We start from the raw sequence: 24,619 nt of genomic DNA, 5'->3' as shown, positions 1-24,619 counted from the left end.
CTCGGTGGTAGTCACCAGTAGTTGAGCCACTTTTATAAGTGAGAAGACCGCCATCAAGAAATCCAGTTTCGGAACTTATATCTACTATTATAAGGAAATCCAGTTTCAGAACCTATATCTACTATTATAAGTATTTTGGACTTATTTCCTTCTAACATCTTTTCCTTTCTGCCTCCATTCTTAGAAAGTCAAATCGGTGTCTATCCAACACTCATATAGATAAAATATTCGTCTTTGCTCTGCTCTAAAGCATTTAGCTTTTGTGATATTCCCGCAGTGCCAATCAATAATGTTCGGTCGTTCTCGAATGAGTCTTCGATCGTGTAATCTCTTCTGCAGAAATCCCATGCTTTTTAGCACAGCATTAAAAAGCATTACAACCTTTTGCTATCTATCTTCCCGCTAAATGCAAACTGGACATTGCACAGAGCCAGAGAATTAATGAAAGATCTGTACGACTATGAAATGGTAATGTTTTTGAACAGTGATACTGAATGTTATCTCAGGTCGGCATATTGCGCAGATAGTTCACGAGATTAACTTCCCCAAGTCCCACTTCTCCTCTCTCAAAACTCACTACTGAATGTAGCCTATCAATTATATGTTCACTGGTTCCACAGACGCAACCTCCAGGAATATAACTTGCGTGAAAGTAACATTCATTACTTTACTATTACATTGTGTAACATGGAACGCTCCATTCCATGATATAAACACTGTCTGCAGTTGTGGCAGACAAGGTCGCAGTTGGGGCTTTTCTCGGGGTTCTCCCGTTTCTCCATATTAGGGATCTACCTTAGCCCATGTACTGGATTTTTGGCAGAAGGGAGAATTACTGAGAATTGACCGTCATAATAAAATTCGCTCCATGATTGCCAATGAACTTCGCCGGGCTGATAAGTATGAGGTGTACGAGGAAATTGGGTGCCTTTCTGCTGACAGTTCAACTCGAAGAGCAAATATCATTATTATTGTAGACCAAAAAAAATTGTGGACTCATTCTCGATCCCAAAATCCGTTTTGAGAACAGCGAGGAACAACCTAGAGAAGTCTGCAAAGAAAAACGGGCAATTTATCTGCCATGCTGCAGCGATTTAGGGACCAAATATAACATCAAGACATGGAACGTTATAGGAATTATGATTGGGGCTAGAGGCACAATCCCACGGGAGTCCTTAGAAGTCTTCCGAAAATTAAAAGTTCCTGACAACACCCTGGACATGATATCCTCCACTGCACTGAAGTCATCGATTTGCATAATTAATCATTTATATTCTTTATAAAATGTAATTTGTCTTGTAGCCTAAATTGTTTGTTGCATTTCCAACCAATTTTAATTTGTCTTGCAGCCTAATTTGTTTGTTGCATTTCCAATAAATTTTTCAATTATAGTCTACCTAACTAGGGTTTCTATTAAAGAAAAAATTAAATTAAATATAACTATTCATTTAGAATTGAATAGGAGGCTGATTATTAAACCCTGGTTGGGACAGCTATCAAATATCTCTGTATGTATGTTTTGTGAATGACAATATGTTCAATAACATTGTTTGTTTGTTATCCTTATACTGCTTTCTTTAATCATAAAATTATTACGCACGGACAAATCCTATCAGAATGACATCCTCCTACACGAGTGTTGTGAGTTGACTGTACGTACCTGATGCATGGCACAGCAGTAAACAGACGTAATGCTACCTCCTCCACTACTTGCGGGCTAGATTGGGACTAAACCTTCGAACTTTAATTATGGAGTGGTCCAAAAGTCTCGATCCAGTTTGTTGAAAGCATGGTCCAACATTAATGATTGTTACATATGTTATTTGTCAGAAGCCTATGTACAATATTCAGTACAGTTCAACCTGTCCCCCTTCTGAGCATTACAATATCGCTCTAAAACATTATGTGGTGTAATAGCAGCTCCTGCTTCGTAAATGCATTGCCGTAAATGAGGAAAGTCACGAATCTTTGTCTTGTACACATGAGATTTAATCAAACCCCAAGCAAAAAAATTAAGTGAGGGTTAAATCTGGTGAACGTGAAGCCCACAGTCTTGGCGCAGCTCTGCCAATACATTGATCCGGAAAGATTTCATTCCGATGTCACACACAATCATAGCAAAGTGGGTTGGAGCACCATCTTGCTGAAAGACAACAGAGTATAAAACACCATCCTGAGTAAGCTGTGGTTCTAGGAATTGTTGAAGCATGTTCAAGTATGTGACTCCAATGACTGTGGATTCTTGAAGCATGATGTATGAACCAGTAATTCTGGATGTATCCCTTTGCCATTCGTAAGTAGCATTAGGTTGCTCGTCGGTCCGTATTCCACATAATGTCTTCTCACACGACCACAAGTATGAAATGTAGCCTTGTCACTTAAAAGGATATGGTTAATTAGATTCTCATTAGAACAGTCTCAAGTAGATCATGGCACATAGCCTGACAGGCAGCATAATCTTCCTGTTCTAAATTATGTAGCATTTGCAGATAGTACGCACATTTGTGGAGTGTAAACCGGAGAACTCTCCAAATTGTTGTCCTGGGAATGTCCAGTTCATTACTGAGGTGGCTAGTCGATGTGCCTGGACTGCGGTCAATTGCATGCTGAAGAAGTAGAACATCATTTTCAGAGGTCTATGGTATGCCGGAATGCTTTCCATCGAGAAAACTTCCTGTTCTTTTGAATTTGTTCACTAACGTACGAATATTGGCTTTAATAGGTGCTGGTTTGTAAAATTGTCGTTCACACTTCTGACGCACTTGTTCATAGCTCAATAATCGCAATCGCGCGGAAACAGCTGTTATTCGTTCGTCAATAGTAATCATCCTTCTTGATCAAACTGAAATAAAAAGAAAATATTGTCGATTTAATGGAAATGGAATGAGACTTTCGGACAAACTGTATTAAGCTCCAGTTTGTTTACGGTGATTATCGCCTGGAGTTCCTAGCAGTTGAATGAGCACGGTTTCATTACAGCGATGATTGCTAATGCATTGGATGCAACACAGATCACTGGAGGTTGCTTCTGAAGCAAATTCAGGATGCACGTCAATAATAATCGATATTTAGAGAAATCATGTGGAAATACTGAATCACTTACGAGTTATGACAGCAAAACAAATCAAGACTTTTTTCCTGTAGCAGTTATGCCTGTCATAAACAAAAATACGGGACAGTTTTATTATCGACGTTTTTGTAAGGAAATTTCAGTTAGAAGTTACTGAAAAATGTAAGCCTATCAAAGAATTAACGATCATTGAACACTACTGTCTTTAAACAATGTTGTCGGCCTGGGTTGCGCAGTCGGTATAGCGCTGGCCTTCTATGCTCGAGGTTGCGGGTTCGATCCAGGCTCAGGTCGATGGCATTTAAGTGTGCTTAAATGCGACAGGCTCATGTCGGTAGATTTACTGGCATGTAAAAGAATTCCTGCGGGACAAAATTCTGGCATACCGGTGACGCTGGTATAACTCGGCAGTTGCGAGCGTCGTTAAATAAACCATAATTTTTTTAGCAATGTTTGTTCATGACAATTTATTTACGCCTCTTGACAGTATTTTGCACTTTCTAAACATTTATACAAATCAAAACAATAATTTCAACTCTAATTCATGAAGTAAACATCAGCTAGACAAATGATTGCATTTTACATTATGAAATAAAGTTTGATTAAATTGTGGGATTTTTGTGCGTTCTGACAAAAATTACGGGGACTCCGGACACGTAGGCCAAAAAAGGGACTGTCCCGATTTTCACGGGACATATAGTAAGCTTACACAGCTTACAGCTTCTTTTGTTCATAAGCGTTTGATATATCGATGCTCTCGAAGTCGTACAATGGATCATTTTCAATATTACCTGAATGTTCGATGTTGAAATCAACTGTGATTATCACGAGAGATTCAGTTAGTTATGATTTTTTCCTCGCATATAATACGCGTCCTGGATTTTTAATACAAAAATTATGGGGGGAAAAAAAGTGTGTCTATTACGCGAGTAAATATGGTAAGCGGAGTAAAAATATTCGGTTTCAAATACACAAACACGTAACAATATAATCTTGTATATACATAGGCTGCTATTAATATGATCACATTTTAATTTTCGTTTTTCATAAATAGGTTAATAACAGAAAATTTAAATTAGTATGTATGTTTTTATTCTACCTATATCCAGTGCTGTAGATGGGCTGGAACGCAGTTCCAGTAAAAACAATATTAGGATTCCACAGTTCCAGTATAAATAATATAGGAAACGACTGATGAAGGAATATGGGCCTTCTGACAGCCGAATCCCTGTAATTTTTTTTTTCAACTAGAGCACTGCCTATATCCCTCTTTCTTTCAGATAAGTTAATATTTAATGGTAGACCTAAACATAAATGACTGTTATTACCTGAAAATTTGACATATCCAGTTCTTTTATCATCCATTATATCAAACAGAGTGCGCATTGCTACCACAAACTGTTTTGGCAAGCCGTCAAGAGTTGTTGACTGAGGTTGAGCCATGTCTTTCTTTCTGCAAGAGTGAGAAGAATCTTAAAAAATGTAGCATTATAAAAACTCGACAGTTTTAAATCATGGACAACCATTTTAAACTACAGAGCTGTTATCATCATACATCCCAGAAAAGAGCGGCCGGCCGGTGTGGTTTCCGCCACGCGCTAACCGTTTCTCTCGACTTGCCGTACGTACGACTATAGTCGTACGCAATTTTGTACGACTATTTCACTGAAGGGAAAAAATAATTGGGAACTTATAATGTTGGTTTATAATTTAAAAAAAATGATGGTTAATTTGTCCCTTTTAGACAAGTTTTCTTCATTTAGTATGTCCTGGACTAATATGACAAAACATTCTTTTAAGGGGGGAAATACTCTGAAAATCGATCTGGTAACAATGCTTGCCATGCAAGTCATAATTTGCCATCTTGAGCTCTAGGTTTCACGTATATGGCACGGTTATATCAAAGTAATATGAGTTTAATTTTATTAACTTCATTGTATGTTCGATAAAGGAAATCTTTTATCAATTAAATAGTCTAAATGTGCCGACGTTATAGAGGTGTCGGGTTTGAGTCTACAGTAGATGAATTAATTTGATATAATTTTCAGCCGCCACATTTTTTGATTGCCGCCGTGCCGGCCAAAGATCAAATTTCTGTTGACTTTAAATATAACAAAGTTGTTTCTAATCAAGCGTCATTGTGCACGCCTTACTGCGAAGACAGTGTTGATGATGAAGAAATAGGTGGTGATTTGTTTCAATGCTGAATGTCATTGTGGATGTGAACAATAATTAGTAGTATTTTTAATTGGAACTAAAATTTACTGATAGACATATATTGTAAATTTTATACTAAACAACAATGTAGTTTTATTCTCACAACGATAACTCTTCACTTTCTACAATTTAATTCTACTCCCGTCAACAGTGGGATTTGCTCTCCACACTGCAACACAGTATTCGTTATTGCACTCCACAGACGACAATGACAATTTACTTGGATTATTGAGAACAACAATGAACTGTTCATTTTAACTAATGTTCACAAGCACTATTTACAAATCAGAACTGTCAGTTCTCAGTTCACAGTTCTTCTAGCTCAGTCACTCGAGTTCACAATATCTCGAACCCCAGACCTTAGAGACAGTCCACTGAACTTCGAACTCAGGTCCCTCCAACTGCGGTCTACTGCACTCGAACTCAGGTCTTCGGATGCTCACACAGTTGCGGACACACACTCAAGTCGAACTCCGAAACACAAGACTGGCTGGCTTGCTGTCCACTGACTGTAACAACACTGACTTATTGACTGACTAAAGTTCACTTGCGTGTCGTAATTTATAACCACACCATAGATGCCAGAAAGTACGACTTCTCGAGATTTCTACTTCAACAGACTTCTGGACGATTCTGTTCGGGAGGGTCCGTCCCCCCCTTCACCCCGCACAGCGAAGCGCTAATAGCTTTGCGTCCCTCCTTGCCTCGCGCCGTAGTACACCGTCCCTCTGCCCTCTCGGCATGCAGACGCTCCCCTTACGTACGCCGCACCTAAGCGACCAACGTTTCGTCTGGCGCGCGCCCTGTCGAATCCCGACGCAGCTGTCACAATATTATATAGTATTTATGTATATATAGTCAGCCTCGGTAGCTAGTCGGTATAGCGCTGGCCTTCTGTGCTCGAGGTTGCAGGTTCGATCCCGGCCCAGATCGATGGCATTTAAGTGTGTTTAAATGCGACAGGGTTATGTCAGTAGATTTACTGGCATGTAAAAGAACTCCTGCGGGACAAAATTCCGGCACACTGGTGACACTGGTATAACCTCTGCAGTTGCGAGCGTCGTTAAATAAACCACAATTTAATTATATATATATATATATATATATATATATATATATATATATATATATATATATATATATTCTTTATCAATTGCGTAATGACATGAAGGTGATAATGCCAGCGAAATGACTCCAGCGCCGAACGTTACCCATCATTGCTCTTAATGGGTTGAGGGAAAACCCAGAAAACAATCTCAACCAGATTACTCGTCTCATCCAAGATTTGAACTCCGGTCCGCTCGTTTCACAATCAGACTTGCTAACCATTATTACACAGCGGTGGACTACAAATATATTAGGAAGTTGCGAAATGTACGACAATTTTATGCTGAAGTACGACAATTTTCATAAGTTAGTACGACGGTTTCGATTCCTTTATTGTTCGTCTAGTGAGCGAGCTGTGTGTTGCGTCATAAGAAAGAAATTTAATCACAATTGTGCTTAGGAGGGGAAGAGGAAAGAGGAAGAATGAAAATAATATCTATGCTCGAAGTTGAGGGACACTCATGTCAAGAAAATATAAGCCATCAAGGCATTGTTTAGTCAACAGACGTAATGGTTAGGTATAGTCCCGTCGCTCTAATTTCCGGTAGCCAATCGCGTTGCAGGTCGGCTACATTTAAACGTGTGCGTCTCGTGATTCGCTGATTCATTTCTTAAGGCTCGATAAATACTTAATATAATCGCCCGCCATTTTAGCTCTTTCGTTGGCGTTCGCAGAAAGCACACGAAGACGTTATTTGCTGCTCAATTATTTGCTGAATTACATTGTGTTTGATTTATTATCATAGGAGCTACGACATGATAATGTTTAATGGTGTGGCAAACAGATTCCTCGTATGGTAGCTCGGCAACGTAAGAACAAAAATGGCGAACGATATTACCTACCTAGACTTTATAGAGCCTTCACTTTCTAAGACGTAAGCAAAGAGGCGGAGTCACGCCGGAAATAACAGCGTCGGGATTATAGTAACGGGACGTGTAGAAGAATATTGTGTTTTAAGACGGACTGTACCGCGACATGATAAGAAGGAAGTGTTAGGTATTATGACTGCGCGGCCTGACCTATGTGACCCAGCCCGCCGCTAGTGATGAGTAACTCGCTCTTAGTCTGTCTACTTTCTTTTTGCAGGGGCCAAAATCCCTGAATCAAGCTGTAGAAGGCAGAAGGTCGTGTGCGAAAACAAGACGAAAATTTCGAGTAAAGTTTCCAAACAGACCTGTGCCTTCTGCCAAAACAATTAGACGACTCGCTAAAAGATTTAAAGAAACAGGCTCAGTGAAGAATCGAAAATCAAGCAGAAAACGTACTGTTTTTACGCGGAACGATTGCCAGTTTATTTTCAACAAGATTCCGCCACTGCTTATACAGCTGCCGTGTCAATGAGGGAATAGAGGCGTATTTTTGGTACAAGACTAATCAGTAATAATTTGTGGTCTCCACGAAGCCCAGATATAAACACCCGGTGACTTTCATTTATGGGGAACACTAAAAGGTAGGGTTTATAGGAAAAAACCTCACTCTATATCTATAGATGAACTAAAAGACTATACACGAGAAGAAAGCCAAGCTATCAATGATGTGAAACTTCAGAGTGTTGTTCATTCGTTTATCAGAAGATGTCAGTTGTGTGTGGCGGCAAACGGAGGCCATTTTCAGCAACGACCGTGAGCATGGTAAGTCCAAATTATTGAACGTTCATGTCCCGTCGCTCTAATTTCCGGTAGCCAATCGCGTTGCAGGTCGCCTACATTTAAACGTGTGCGTCTTGTGATTCGCTGATTCATTTCTTAAGGCTCGATAAATAGTTAATATAATCGCCCGCCATTTTAGCTCTTTTTTTTGGCGTTCGCAGAAAACACACGAAGACGTTATTTGCCGCTCAATTATTTGCTGAATTACATTGCGTTTGATTTATTATCATAGGAGCTACGACATGATAATGTTTAACGGTGCGGCAAATAGATTCCTCGTATGGTAGCTCGGCAATGTGAGAACAAAAATGGCGAACAATACTACCTACCTAGACTTCATAGAGCCTTTACTGCCTAAGACGTAAGCAAAGGGGCGGAGTCACGCCGGAAATAACAGCGTCGGGACTATAGTACTGTTGTAGAAGCGCCAGAGAAATGGTTATGCGCTCGGCGGAAACCATGCAGGGCGCGGCTGTCCGGCCGCTCTTTTCTGGGACGTATGATAATAATAGCTCTGTAGAAAGGTGTCAAAAACAGATATAACATGCTCACTGAAGTGTATCTGCCATTCTAAAATGGAAACCAGGATAATAACCATAATTTCATATAGTTGTGTTACATAAAGCACTTTTCGAGTAAGCATGTCACTAAAGGTTAAAATTTCGTGGATACACATTTATTTTGTAGCCTACCGGTACCTATGTAATATTCTAACCTCAATCATTTTTTGACATACTAAGTCAAAAAACATGGAAAATATTAATATCTTTCGTAAGTAGCCTAATGGTGTTTTGACCTATTACATAAATAGTTTGTTTTTAATTAATGATCGTAATTCTGCAGGTAGATGAAAGTACAGTATTTATACATGGTTTTAAAAATACAATAGGTATTATTACAACTTGAGTCACGCAGGATGTATAATGTGAGTTACAGAAATATTATGCGAAAACTAAGTTTTGGGATTTTCATTTTGATACATGAAATTGTAAAAGTTAATTAAATTATGTAGGGTCATTGCTATTATAACATAATAATTTCAGTGAAATAACTAGAAGAAGCAGAACGCTATTACAAGAGATAAAAACTACAGAAAGGAGGAAAATATGAGAACAAAAGATTAGTTAAAAGTTGACGAGATGGCATGAGACATATGAGGGGTATAGGGTGTCACTTGGGATTGTCAGATGTCCCAATATGGCGATATCGGGACATTCCCGATTTTCAGGTTGCAGAATGTCCTGTTTTTTTTTAATAGGGATTAGCCATTCCTAAGCAGAATTTAAATTTGGGCACGATGCGAAACAAAATAATGTGCCACACACCGTGTTCAGAGATACGCAAATTTAAGAGGATACTCTCCTACCACATTAATTTTGTATTTTGATATTTGGTATCTGTCTTGGTAATAAAAATGTAAGTTCTATATAACTTATGTACCATATTAAATTGTCACATTAACTTAAATGACACAGTATTGTAAATTATAACAAATGTATTGGTAAATATTTATTAAAATGTTGAAAAAGTAATTCTTTAATTATCCTACACACATTGTCGCTTGTAATCTCAACAGCAGTAAAATGTCCCTCTTTGAGACAGTATTTTTTAAATCTGGCAACCTGTTATCTTACCTGAGAAGGTCACCCATGCACAATGATTCATTTTCATTCTGTAACTTGCTCTTATTGTGAGTGTGTTAAGTGTTAAATTTTTTTTATGTGTAACAGAAGTATTATCACTTCCCTCAATCGGTTATCTTTCCTCATTGCCCACGCACCTCAACCTACAGGTCATTGATAATGACGCTGGCCATCTCGGCTTGTAGAATAAAACATAGGTAGGAAGTATGGAGAAGTCGAAGTAGGTTGCGAGAGAAAGTTTAAAAAACTGTCAAATGAGGAACAAGTTAGCACTGAAAATAAAACAAGGAAAGCGTGAGGAAAGTGTTTCCAAACATAGATTACTGAAGAAAACAGAAGGTATTAGTACTTGTCTACCTATATCTCCTCGATATACTGTATGCCAGTTCACAAGCCCTAGAAAAATCAGTTTCAGGAGCAAAATGTGCTATACCGCCAACTTCTTGACGCTGTAGTACAGTAATCAGAAAGCTTTTTGTCACTGAAGTGAAATGTTTACCACAAAACTTGGATTGTCATATCATGAAAATTCACTTGCATATCAAAAATTAACAGAACATTTTCCCAACCTGTCTATTGGTGAAGGTAAATTCGCAAACTTCGACCTTATGTATTGTTAAGCAGTAAACTTCCACATAATGTATACTTATGCAAGTACCATGAAAACTTCGCCCTTGCAGTTTCAAGTTTACATAAGGTTAAAAGAAATATTCCTAAATACAGTAGTGACCTACCGGGGAAAATAACTTGTGAGAATGCTACAGTAGAGTGCTGGACTAATAAGTGTGACACAAATAATAATGGAAAAGGATTTGTGGAATTCATTGGAAGCATGGAAGAAAGAGGTGAAATAGTAGGCCTATACATGAAACATCTCTGGAGAAAGAATTCTTAAAGTTTTAGAAGAAGGAACAACAACCAAGCTTATCCAATTCATATAAAAATCAGTTCCTTAGTTTTTTTTACAGTTACATGAAAAGGCATCAAGCTGAGAGCTGCAGAAAGATCAGATTCAACTACAAATACATCATTCATCAATAAAACACTTATTTTCTGAAAATTACACTTATATATTACAAGATGAGGTCCAATTGGCTCACTGGCAACAGTCACAGGTAAACATATTCATTGTGGGACACTGATAATGAGGCACTTTTTCTGTTTTACTGCATTCCAGACTTTCCTCATATGCCATCTGTTGGAATTTCTTTTCGAGTGAACCTAATGTAACTGTCACAGTGACTTCAGAAAATATAGTTAGCATTAGTGACTGGTTCTACTTTGAATATAATGGAAAAAGCTAGTAAGCAAGATAGAGCAAGTGGCAGTGGTCATCGCCATCAGATGAAGTATTTTATACATTTTCACAGTTAATAAAGACAATAAACATGCCTATACTAATTAATTCACGTGAACACTACAGGTCTGAGTAACTTATATCAGATTCGTTAGACCAGGATACAGAAATATGCCTATGTCACATTTGTATGTAATGTAATAACGAGCCATATATCGAAGTTAGCTTTAACTGTAGTTTGGTTAACATTCAGTTTTTAGTTTTTATGTTCATAATAATATCAGGATCTTAATGTATAGATAAGAATCATATTATAGGTATAATTAGGAGAACAGATTTAAATAAATATTTTATTAATCTCAATTCTCATGTCTGTTCTGTTTTAATATAGGTCAGAAATATAAACATCAACTATTATCTACTAAAACTGCATTTTTTATCCATCAATTATTAACTATCTTCCCCATATACTGATATCTTATTTTTAAGATGTTTAATTTCAACTTCAAAACTTCTGCAAGTGATATGGTACAAAATATTATAAAAATTGAACTTAGGTGTAAAGGAAGTCGTGTGTGTATATATATATATATATATATATATATATATATATATATATATATACAGGGTGTTTCAAAAATACGGAGCATAATTTCAGGTATGTATTTCCCACATGTAGACAATCAAAATAGTTCATTACAACATGTGTCCGGAAATGCTTCATTTCCGAGTTATGGCCTTCACAACATTGAAATTCACCGGAACGTTTTTCTTTCCGCAGGTCGTTGTCATTACAGAAGATGTTCAAAATGTCCACCTCCTGCTTGAATACAGACCTCACATCGATGTCTCATTGACCTGTGAACACGATCCCAAACTCCAGGAGTATTGCGTATGTCCTCAGAACATGCCACAATTCGATTCCGAAGGGATTCCAAATCAGGCACCAGAGACGAATAAGCCAATGATTTTAAATGGCCCCATAAGTAGAAATCGAGAGGGTTCAGATCAGGTGAGCGTGGAGGCCAAGCAATTGGGCCACCTCTACCTATCCATCGAACAGAAAATCTTCGATCCAAGTACTGGCGAGCCGTACGACTGAAGTGTGCAGGAGCGCCATCATGCAAGAAGTGAATGTGTTGACGATTGATCAGTGGAGTGTCTTCTAAAACATGAGGTATGGTGTTTTCCAGGAAGTTGTGTACGCCTGCCCCGTAAGTCTGTTTACAAGTACATGGGGTCCAACTAATCGATCACCAATGATACCGGCCCACATGTTGAGGGAGAACCGCACCTGGTGATGAGATGGAACAGTTGCACGTGGGTTTTCATATGCCCATACATGCTGATTGTGAAAATTAGTTATGCCATCTCGTGTGAACTGTGCTTCATCTGTAAATAATACTAAAGCAGGAAAGTTCGGATTTACACCACACTGCTGCAAGAACCACTGACAGAACCTAACTCGTGCAGGGTAATCTGCTGGTGACAGGGCCTGTACACGTTGCAAATGATAAGGATACAATTGATACTCTTTCAACAGTCTCCAGACAGTCGTATGAGGAACATTGACTTGCAATGCTACCCTTCGTGTGCTGATAGAAGGAGTCATGTTCACAGCCTCCAGAATCTCCTCCTGTACTTCTGGAGTTGTAGATCTTGGTCGTCCCCTTCCCAAACCAGGAGAGTTAAATTTTCCATACTCGCACAGACAGTAATGGAGACGTACAAATGTCTTCCGATCTGGACATTGTCGCTGTGGGCAGTGCAGCATTGCCGTCCGCCTTACCGTACATGAAGTGTATCTCTGCCAGCTCTTGATTTGAATACATGTCGCACAGTCTAACGCCTACACAACACTGAATGTAACCTTCGCCTCGGAATGAACTGTCAGACCCTCTTAATGTCTCCTTTGACGGCAATGACCTGCGGAAAGAAAAATGTTCCGGTGAATTTCAATGTTGTGAAGGTCATAACTCGGAAATAAAGCATCTCCGGACAAATGTTGTAATGAACTATTTTAATTGTCTACATGTGGGAAATACTTACCTGAAATTATGCCCCGTATTTTTTAAACACCCTGTATATACATACACACACACACACACACACACACAGTGCGTCTGGGCCATATGTCCACAATGACTGACTAGCCGCATACCCGTAGGGAGGTTGCACTTCTGTCACTGAGACGGCAAGCATGCTTGTGCAACTGAACTCGTTAAAACTAGGTATAGGTAACACATCATCATTTGGTACTCACCCTGCTCACAGAAAATGTTGTATGTGATGTACTGTACATTTTCTTAGACGCATATTTCACATCTTCTCAAGAAATTGTCATTCAAGTTCTTCATTATTTACTTTTTCTAACACCCAACTGCAGAAATTAAGCCCGCGATTGCATCTTGGTGCTGTAATTCACGACATGATGGAATTCTGTATAGTTTTAGTCTCAATAATTTTACTGCCATTTCCACAGATGGTTTAGAAACCCCTGTCTGCTGTGCTACATGTTTCAGAGACTTGCATGGGCTACACATAATGCTGCAACATTTCATCCAGTTTTTCCTCTGTAAGAATACGGTGCTTTTATCGTCTTTCATTAAATCTATTAAATAAACTTAATGATGTTCTTTTAGAGGGTACTGTCCTGTCAGGAAATTTACGTCTGAATTGTCGCCTCATTGAAACACACGATTTTATATTCTTTATGTACGTGTTGTATATGTTGTATACATTTCCTTAATTAATATCTGTTTACCATGACGAAAAGATCTGTCCATCTCAGCTAAACAAATACTGCCAGAGGTGAAGTTACAGATAAACTGTTTTATTTGTAGACGTCGTAGTGTTGATATGAATGGAAAGGCCTTCCAGCTGCGCCAGCATACATGTCGTCTTAGTGGAGAAGGCGTGGCCTCCCACTGAGCATGTGGCCGGTCAATCATCGTGGAGTCCACACCTGTGGAGTAACAGTCAGCGCGTCTGGCCGCGAAACCAGGTGGCCCGGGTTCGAATCCCTGTTGGGGCAAGTTACCTGGTTGAGGTTTTTTCCGGGGTTTTCCCTCAACCCAATACGACCAAATGCTGCATAACTTTCGGTGCTGGACCCCGGACTCATTTCACCAGCATTATCACCTTCATATCATTCAGATGCTAAATAACCTAGATGTTGATACAGCGTCGTAAAATAACCCAATAAAATAAAAAAAAATCATCGTGGACGTATGGTTCAGACGCACTGTAGAAATAAGCTGTAATGCTATTGCATTGACACTTGTGGGAAGGATAGATGCGACAAAAGTGATACCTTTGCTAAACTGTGCCTATAAGTAGTGAATAAATTCTGCACCATGCGAGTGGCTAAGGGTTACTGCACTAGATTTGCATTCGGAAGGTCTGGAGTTCAAACCGCATGGCCGGCCAATCTAACTAAAGTTTTTCATGGCAAATGCCAGATTGGAAATTTACATACCATGATTCATCACCATCTTAATCACCATTATCATAATAATTAATAAAATTTAAATCAGTTTAAATGAATACAAGCTATCATACGACATTAGAAACAAACTCAACAACAGTCTATGGCCTGCTGATATAACCAATTATCCTACACACGTGATATGACTTAGATGTTAAAGCATGTATAAATAAGCTTAAAAAAATTTGCTCTCCTTTTGGTGATGTGTAGATGTTACTGAAGCTGGTTCCAATTTTGTATTGCAGTTCGTTCAAAATTGTTGGTAGGTGATATGTAGGGTTGCCACCTGTTCAGAATTGGCTGAAATTGTACAGGAATTGAATTCTTTGTCCTGACTCCTGGTCGAGAAAAATGAAGTCCAGGAAATTTCTGTCAAGCGGCCCTTCAGGCACATAAAAAACAAATTTATTCTAGAGAAAATATAATTAGGCCTACACAACAGATGTACATGGAAAACACTTTCTTCGTTGTGTCTGTGTGCAGGGAGTCAACAATGAGTGTGTATGAAGGCTAAATTTAGCATGACTGATCAAACAATTTTGAACCATAAGGCATCTATTTATATAATATTGAGGGTGTATGTGAGGTATTTATAATGAACTGTCAAATAATTATGAACCGAAACACTCAGTAATAGATGTTATTGTCTTATAAACTGCTGTTAGCTTAATATTAATACACTATTTTATTAGTCTGTCTGCATTAAGCTGTTGGGAAACATTATTGTAGTGTGTATTTGTGAAGTGATTGTTACTAACAACGTGAAAATTTACCAGTATATATTATAAAACATGGCAAGTTTCACAATGATGAAGACGAGGATGAGCCATGTAAATCTACTCGACCAGTAAAAAACTTAAAAGATTTTGCTCTTGTAACAAAGAATGGGAAAAAGAAAAAGAAATCTAAAATTGGGTTGTGAGACGACGATTTTATGGCTAGGCCTAAATGTACATTACATCCTCTTTAAGGTTTTTGTAAAATATGAAGAGTGATGCGCCTTAAAGGTTAATATTGAATGGAAAAATCATTTTAAAGACAAGGAATACAGCGCCAAAATAAAGCCATCAATGCGCTTTCTGTGAGCAAAATCACAGTGATGAAGATGCCGTAATAAAAGCTAAAATTTTTTCCATATTTCACACTGTTAAACATGGTCAAGGCTACAACAGTCTTGACTGTCAAAACAAAACTGTAGTATAAGAAAAATGTTTTCTGAATGCAAGACTACTGCTAAAATAGCGTATGGAACAACCAAAGTGACTGCAGTTGTTCAATATGTACTGCCCCCTTCTCACAGAAACGTGAAGTAAATTCTGGATACTTGTCGGTATCATCAAACACTTCTAATGTAGGAAATATCAAAACATTTTCTTATTCAGTTCATTATTTCGACTTGAGAATTAGAATATGTCAGAAGCTCCTAGTTTCTACGAAGATCCGAAGGAGAGCTCAATTGATATTTTTAATGCTTTAAAAAATACCGCAGTGGTAAATGAATTAAAAATTGAACAAAATAATGAGTGCGTATTGTGCTGGTAATGTGTCAGTAAATTATGGGAAACACAATTCTATATAATGTAAAGCTACATCATGAAATTCCATGTGTTGTAAAGCAAATTGCAAATGTCATGTTATCAACAACTGTGTGAAATATGGTGGCAAATTCTCTCATATAACATCGAAGCAGCTGCCATAAAAAAGTTCAGTGAATTCAGTTCATCTATTAGGACAGAACGTCTTAAAGAATTTGCTGATTTTGCCGAGATGTAATATAAAGAACTTCTGCAACATGTACCCACTAGATGGCTGTCACTATATCCTGCCATGAGCGTACTTATTGTCCAAAGGAAAAGATGACTGTTCCAAGATAATATGGGAGTTTGTTGCTCCAGAGGGCTCTGATGCAGATTTCTCCGAGGCTTCATATAGTGAATGTTCCATATAAGCATTTGTTCTTTCTAAGGATAGAGGAGGCCAAGGCTCGATTGCGAGGTGTGGTGCCATAGTAGAAGAAGAAGAATTTGTTCTTTCTGCATAGCATACTTTCCCACTTCAATGCCATTGTACTTGAGTTGGGAAGCACTTCATGTTCTGTGAACTTGGATGCAATAATGCGAAAATTTCCGACAATTAGAATACCGGCTTGATGATCAATTCTATGGTACAAGAGTTAATGCTATTTTGATTAATCTGAGAAATGATGACAAAGAGAGATTTAAAGCAAATGTAACTTCCTTAGGCGATGCATTGCTTATCTGGGAGGGGGGGGGGGGGACTGATTTTAGTGGAGACGGCTTCTTTAGATATGTGAGTTGTTTGTCACTCACTAAAAGTTAAGTGTACTGGTAATACAAGTTATTGTGCCTTTCATTTGGGATGATACTTAAACTCACACTAGATTTAGACAAACTGTACAATGACTACTGTGATTTCAGATTGGTGTATCGAGCTAATATAGATTCATCTGATGATAAAATATGGGCAGAATATTTTCACAAACATGAAAGTGCTGATGAACTACTGCAGTTGGTTTCTTTTGTTTTGTCATTTCCTTCAACCCATATCTGTCCAGAATGTCTTCCTTCAAGTTTCTTTATAAATTTTACATATCTTCATCCTAGGGACCTAAGAAGTGACGAGAAACAAGAATTTTAATTATATTTGAGGCACAAGTGGACTTCTGAGGATGGGTTGTTAACAACTCACTGGGCAGATGTGTTACTCTAGTGCTAAATAATGTTCTCTACTGAACTGGAGAATTATTACAAATGAAACTGATTTTTGAAGTTGCAACTGTTTAATTGAGATATGATTTTTTTAACAGACACAAAATAATTATTATTCACTTAAGCAATGGTAATTAACTAATTATATTTGTCTGTGAAAACAAGCAATCTTATCAGTTATACGCATAAAACTATTTTGCAATGTAGCAAAACATTTGTCGTAAAGAGGAACTTGACATTTCCTGCAGGCTTTTCCAGTCTTACTTTTACACACTTTACAACTTTTCCTTACTTTGAACACTACATACAAAATGTTTATACAGCCAGTGCTGACATACTGCGGAGAAATTTTAATTACTTCACCTTTCATAAACGAAATAGAATATGTTCAAAAGCAAGCTCTCAGACTCATTACTGGTGGAATCAAAACAACTCCAATAGATTCTATGAGATTCCTCACTAATATTAACAGCATCAAAATGACAATAGAAGAAAAAGCACTGATTCAATATGAAGGGCTTATTAGATTACCAGGAAACAATTGGCATTCATACAGTCCTCTCTGTAGATTGAAAACTCAAAAAAGTTTCATATCCATTGTTCAAGAATTAAAACAGAAAATCAATATTCCGAATTTAAAAAAAAAACCTACAAATTAAACCAAACCCTTTAACTCTATTAAATATAGAATATAATCTAAATTTAACAGAAGAAATACTAAAATCAGAAGTAAACACTGAAATACTAAAACAATTGTCTTTAGAGACAATTAATATTAGGTACCCTCCACAAAACTGGCTTCATTTATACACTGATGGATCCTTGATCTCCAGAGAACAAGGTGCCGGTGCAAGTGTTACGTGCTGTCTCTTCTCACTTTATAGATCTCTTGGGTATGGAACAACAAGTTTTGATGGAGAAATCATTGCAATAAGTGAAAGCCTCAGGAATCTTCTATGCCACATCAGTAAATTTAAAAATGCAGTTATATTGTCAGACTCCAAAGCAGCTATTCTATCAATAGTCTCTAAACACACACCTTCATCTCAAACAGCAGAAATAACTAAAATGCCCTCTCAATTAATATCACTCAATAAAAGAATTGTATTCCAATGGATACCATCCCATTGTAGAATCCTGGGAAACGAGAATGCGGATGATTTAGCTAAGAAGGGCAGCACTGCTACTTACAGACCTGTTACTAAATCTATGTATTACTCTGTGAAAAGATTTATTAAATCTACATACTTAGACTTCAACAAACAAAATTTGATGACACAATCTCAAGGGAAAAAATGGAACTCTCTGCATCAAAATCCACAGTTAATTCCCGATTTACCACGAAAATCGTCTGTAGCTGCATTTAGATTGGCAACAGGCCATGATTGTTTGGCCAAACACCTGCATAGAATTGGAATATATCAGTCCCCTAACTGTCCATTGTGCAACTCAAACCAAGAAATGGATTCGGAACACCTCAAAATCTGTGCTTCAGTGGCTGGCCATGATAATATCTTTGAAAAAATTATGAGTGCAAGAAGTCAAATGACTTTATTGTCAAACGCCTGGCATTAGAAAACAACAACAACACTTTTCCTTACTTGACCCAATCCTGTGACCTGTTTGGTGTCAACGAACAGGGGATGAGAAATCTATCAGTAGCTTAGCTGAAGGTTCTGGTCGAGCTGCAGGCATTCCATACTTCACGAGCAATGCAATGGCAATATTTTTTTCCGAAATTCAAGGGGGTGATGCTAGGATTGTACGATCTTGCTAAGACACAAAAATTGTTCACCAACACATGGAACTTCCAAAATATAAAATGGGGGATATACTGTTTCTTGCCTCATATTGATATCCTGTAAGCAGCAATATTGGAGACTAGTTGATCTACTCCTTCCATGAAAGAGTTGTATTTGCATACTACATCACGTTGGGGGATTGCGACTTTGTTGTTACACTTATGTCCAAAGAGCATGGTGTTGAACCTCTATGAAGTGAAACGATATTTTATTGCAGCCAAAGCAAGAGTCTGCAGTTACTTTGTTCAGTTTGTTCACTTCAAATATGTCATAATTATGTTGTCAACCCTAACATAGCATTGTAAAATAAGGAATACCATAATAATAAAAGAAAAATCATCTGGTGTGAAGAGTGTGTTTCTATTCAATAAATATGAGAAGAGAACAGCCAGGACTCTACCAGAGAAATAATTATTTTCATGTTATAATTAAGGCAGAGCATTGCAAAACCAACTACTAAAGTACTAAAATATCGAACCCAGGTTTGCAGATAGCAGAATATTTTTATGACCACAAGAGACTGCTGATAGCTTCATAAAATTAGTAGTGTAATATTTTGAATGATTATATAATGTATTGCTATGATATCTGCCCAGTGGGTCATTAGTGATTCATCAAAATATGCCACTTTTATGCTAAATCTATGAGTTTGTAATATTGGACAATTATGCGTAACTATCCATTACTCTTTCGTGATCATATTAACACTAATATAAATAGTCAATAAATAAAATTGAAAACAGAACTTTCATTTCTTCCTTGCACTTCTACACTTCGTAGTGCACAAAGGTACAGCAACCATTCAATCGACAATTTAGACCAAGACACTGGACAGTATGTCATTCAAAAGAGAAGTTGTGCTCAATATCTAGATGTTGAACTTGAGAATGTTAATTATTAACAACCTTAACAATGCATTCATTTTGTAATTTGAAACAATTTTTTTTTAATTCTTTGAGTGGGTCGTTAATGATTCCATGGGCTGATATGGGTTAAGTAACGCATATGCTCAGGGTTGCCATACATCCCAGTTTTCCAGGATTGTCACCGCTTTTGTGTCCACTATCCCGGTGCCCTGACAAATTTGTTTGGGACAGTCAGATGTCCCGATTTTGAGTTGGTTTTCAGCTTATTTGTATTTTAAGGTTACTACAATATATCTATTGTGTGATTTAGCCGAACTTGTTGAAAACTTTAAATAGTGATAGGCCTATAGAAGTTATATAGAAGAGACATTGACTTACCTAAAAACAAAAAGAAGTGCAGCTTTCAGAATCTGAAATGTTTGATCAGTTTGTTTGCTTGAAAAACTTTGTGAGTACGAAGTTGGGTGTTCATGAATGGAAAAGCGGAAAAGTTCAAGGGAAGTGACTTAAATTTTTTGAGACTGTAAACCATAATGAAGAGTATTCAGAATTACTTGAAATCTGCCAGTATATTTTCGCTGTACCTGCTCACAATGCAAATCTTGAACGCAGATTTTCTCTGATGGCAGCACAATGGACTGATGAAAGAAATCGGTTCAGCATAGACACTATAGAAAGCATATTGCAGTGCCACTACAATCTGAACATGACATGTTCTAAATTTTACATGTATGTACAAAGATATCCATCCATCATGCAGGCTGTGTGCAAATCTGAAAAATATGAATGGTATGGTTATTGTGTTAATTTCTTTGAAAAATTATTTTAATTCCAATAAAAATAATTTCTTTGCAAAATTATTTGAATTCCAATAAAAATCAATGTTTGCACAATGAACAGGTGTTTTAATTATATGCCTCGATTTTAGTTCCAAAGTTTATGGCAACCTTGTATACTGTATGCTAAGAGAACAATCAGTATTATGGGTAGTTTTTGGACCAAAGAGAGAAATCAAATGTGTCTGAACCTCAGGGGCGGTTATTCAGGTGAAGTAGGTGAAGTGTGACTTCACCTATTTACGCGTAAAACACAATTTTATCTCGTACTAATAATTAATTCTAGTTATTACTGGTACCATATTTCTAAAATAAAAAAAAGTTTTATTTTCAGTCGTTATGAATAGTGTTTAGATGTATAAATAGTACCTGTAACCGCCCGCTGAATAGAATAATGTCAACTGTTACGAGCGCCGAGCGGTATCTATTGGAACTTACAATACTGTAAAGGTGAAATTATTTGGGCTCCCATTCTCATACAGCACTTGGTTTCCATGGTAACGTGACGTCACGCACTAAAGAAAGATTGTATGAGTGAAGTGCATTTCTGAGTCTTTCAGTTACGGAGAACTGTCAGACTTGTTGTAGGTGGAGTAACCAGTTTGCAGATCTGACGATAGAGAAGCGTTGCAGCTGGTCTCCAAGGCCGGGGGCTATTGTTTAAGGGCTGCGAAATTTTAGAGTATGTACTACCTGACTCGAGAATATTATCCTCATTCCTTGTGTCGAAGCAGCCACCCCTACTGTGGTAAATTAGCTAGCTCTATGTTATTTTATCAGAAATACACCCAACATACATTCACAAAGTTTACAAGTTGTTTTCCGCTGCGTGTATTATTTCTTACCATGAGCTTGCCAGTTTTGTTCCAGCTCTTGTATTTGAAAGTTTAACGCGCGTGTAAATATACACATGTAGTTTAATACTGTGTACATATATATTAACTTATTATTTAATGTATTTAGAGTATATTAGTGATAAGTGTATATAGTGTATTAATCCTACATCACAGTGCATATTATATGTTTAATCACTATAGTGCTATTATACAAACAGATACCAGTACATAGAAAATATTGATAAATGAGTGCGAAATATGTATCCCGAAAATGACACGTTTTATTATTTATTAGAAATGCCGTTTTGTAGACTTATATATGAGGATAAGAAAGATGTTTTAAATTTTGGACGACCTACAGTTCCATTTGTTCTTTGTTTTAAAAAGTGCTAAGAAAATAGAGAAGTTGTATAAAATAACTTTAAAAAAATTTTTCGATGAAAGAATATTTTCTGTTTGAAGAGATTAAAAATTTCACTCGGAATGCTACATCACAGGAGAGATTTTCTTCATTAGTCCCATAGCTTTGCATAGAGATATACTGTCCACCCTCAGTTAAAGTCAGACATTTTATGAAGACATCATCGACAGGTTTGCTGCTTTAAAAGGTAGAAGGATTGACTTGATATGCAAGAAATTGAGTGAGTCCTGAAATAAATTAATTTTCCTGTTTGCATGTGTTCTAGACCTATTAAAATTGCACGCAGTTTACGAATAGTAGGCCTACTCATATTGGTAAAACTGTTTATGCATTTGTGTATGTGAACAGCACTTCACCTATTTTTTTTTTACGGCGAGCCGCTACTGCTGAATCTTTAAAAATGTTAAAGATATACTTAAATCTACAGAATGCCGGTACATGTTTTGAGTATGCTGCATTTCTGGGTAAGGAAGGGAAGATTATTCTAAAAGCTGCAACTGGAAGAACTGAGGGAAACCACTTTTAAGACAAATATAGGCTACTTACTTTACTTTAATTTGTTCAATTCAATATTGTATGTAATTTTTCATAAGAGTAAGCTTCTTAACTCGTACAATAAATTATATTAATATGTTATCTTTGTTTATTTCATGCAAAATTGAATATTATCACTTGAATAAAAAAAATTATATCGAAACATTTAAATATTTGTAATATTCTTTTCTGAAGAAAAATTGAACTGAAATTTTTTGTAAGAATAATAAATTAGTCCTATGGAATTCAATATCACCATTCCCAAAATGTAGAAATTCCAAATTTTCTTTAGGCCTAAATAAGAAAAAGTGATGTGATATCATAGGCCTATGAAATTCTGTATTCAATGGATGTCAGGTAAATAATAACATCAGTAGGTACCAGCGCTCTTCTTCTGGAGAAAAAGGTGGTGGGACTCTGTAGAATAGCCTATATTATAGCAGACGGGGAGATGATACTGTCCAGTATAGGGCCTAATGGGAATTTTGTCGTTTTCGATCTCCTTTTCGTCCAACTTTAAGACTTTCAAGAGCGGAGTTCAAAGAAAAATCATGTTGAAAACATAATTATTAACACGTTTCTAGGTTCCATGACGAAAATACAATAAAAAGGTGCCAGAATGCGATCCAGCTCAGTACCATTATTATTATTATTATTATTATTATATTTCAGTATATACAGATTCCTCACTAACAATTATATCTTAAAATACTAAAAAGAGCAGATTTGTCTGCGTTTGTCGAATGCGCATCATCATACTTATGAAAAGGCACTTTTCAGTGCCAATAATTTATTTTGTGTGCACAAGGTTGGAATTTTGAAGTAAGAGGGAAAGGAAGGAATCCGTGTTCTGAAATTTATCCTCAGAACTAAAGAAAGTGTGAGGTTATGCAATGCAGTTTACTGCCGAGATTAAAATGAATGAAAATTCATATTAAGATTAAATGCAATCACGAAATGTTTACTCTCGACATACGTATGTAGGCTACCCCGCATTTTTATTCACATACCTACAGTAGCCTGTCAATGATTTTGAAAGTACAACGAAAAAAATTTGTGTTACTAAATTAAGAGATTGAAGGGCAAATACAATATTGAAAACATTCGAAACACACAAATAATGAATTACAGATTTGAAATGTAGTTACATTGTTTTCTTTGTTCTGCAAAGTTCATGAGTAAATTTAAAAACGTAAACAGATTAAATAACGATGCAGAATTATGTAGTGTCTCGATTGTTTTTTTTTATTATTATTATTTACAGTACTTATATTTCTGAAAACCTAAGACATATGGATAGCCTATTGTGATACTTTTAATACATTGGCCTGTGAACTCAAATTTTCATATTTATGACAATAATGTGGAATAAACATATTTCAAACCTTAGGTATGACAAAAACTGTATTTTATTACATCTGGCAACATAGCTTTGTTGCGTTTAGGAAAAAAAATACACAGCCTGAAGAGATCTATTATATCAGACACATTTACACCTTTAAACTTGCAACAGCAACATGTTAACGTTCTTCAATGCTGATTATAACGTATTAACTTACGAACTTTCTTTATTCTGTAGCACCTGTAGATTCCACTAAGACCGCCAGTTCCAATCACGACTATTGCGAAGGGGTTTGACCTGCCGAACACACTGATCCTTACCTGCTATTGGAGAATCTCGGTTTGTGTTCTTCACTCTCACGCAGCGGCATATTCAAACGATTGTTGAAAAACGTGCTAATAATCTGTTATTACTTAAATCTGGCCTCTGTATTAGAACTATAGATGTGAAAGAAATGTTTATAAACAGAGATGGTGCGTAGAGTGAGAGAGCAGGGTCAAATTAATAGAGTTAACTTGAAGGAGGACGAAAATTTTGAAAGAAGCCTGAAGGTTGAAGCTAATTGGTAGGCCTACTGAAATTATTTGTGAGAATAATGGCGTTTTAAAGTGGAAAGGATATACTAATTTTCAGGGGCGGCTCGTCCATAAGAACTGCGGAGCTGCAGCACTCCCTGCTTTGACAGGAAAATAAAAATAATATGTATTTTAATTTGTAGAAGAATTGTTACAGCTTTTATTGGTAAATTGCTTTATATTTCATCTGGCCGGGAATATGTACTA

The 24,619-nt window shown here is 36.9% G+C and overlaps 1 protein-coding gene across 3 annotated transcripts in view; it reads right to left on the bottom strand.

Moving 5' to 3' along the window:
- Positions 1–24,153, bottom strand: part of LOC138707986 (suppressor APC domain-containing protein 2) — a 65,378-nt gene extending 41,225 nt beyond the window's left edge. For 2 of the 3 annotated variants that reach the window (XM_069838086.1, XM_069838083.1), the window contains exons 1-2: positions 24,055–24,153; positions 4,399–4,523 (exon numbers count right to left, since the gene is read on the bottom strand). In XM_069838086.1, coding sequence (XP_069694187.1) covers positions 4,399–4,513 — 115 coding nt within the window. In that variant the 5' untranslated portion in view covers positions 4,514–4,523; positions 24,055–24,153. Of the gene's footprint in view, positions 1–4,398; positions 4,524–20,452; positions 20,642–24,054 lie in introns of all 3 variants that reach the window. The other variant, XM_069838085.1, reaches the window with a different exon arrangement.
- Between the last annotated feature and the right edge of the window lie 466 nt (positions 24,154–24,619).

This window comes from Periplaneta americana, chromosome 10 (assembly GCF_040183065.1).
Source record: "Periplaneta americana isolate PAMFEO1 chromosome 10, P.americana_PAMFEO1_priV1, whole genome shotgun sequence".
NCBI classification, from domain to species: Eukaryota; Metazoa; Arthropoda; class Insecta; order Blattodea; family Blattidae; genus Periplaneta; species Periplaneta americana.
This window is presented reverse-complemented; position numbering and strand designations above follow the sequence as displayed.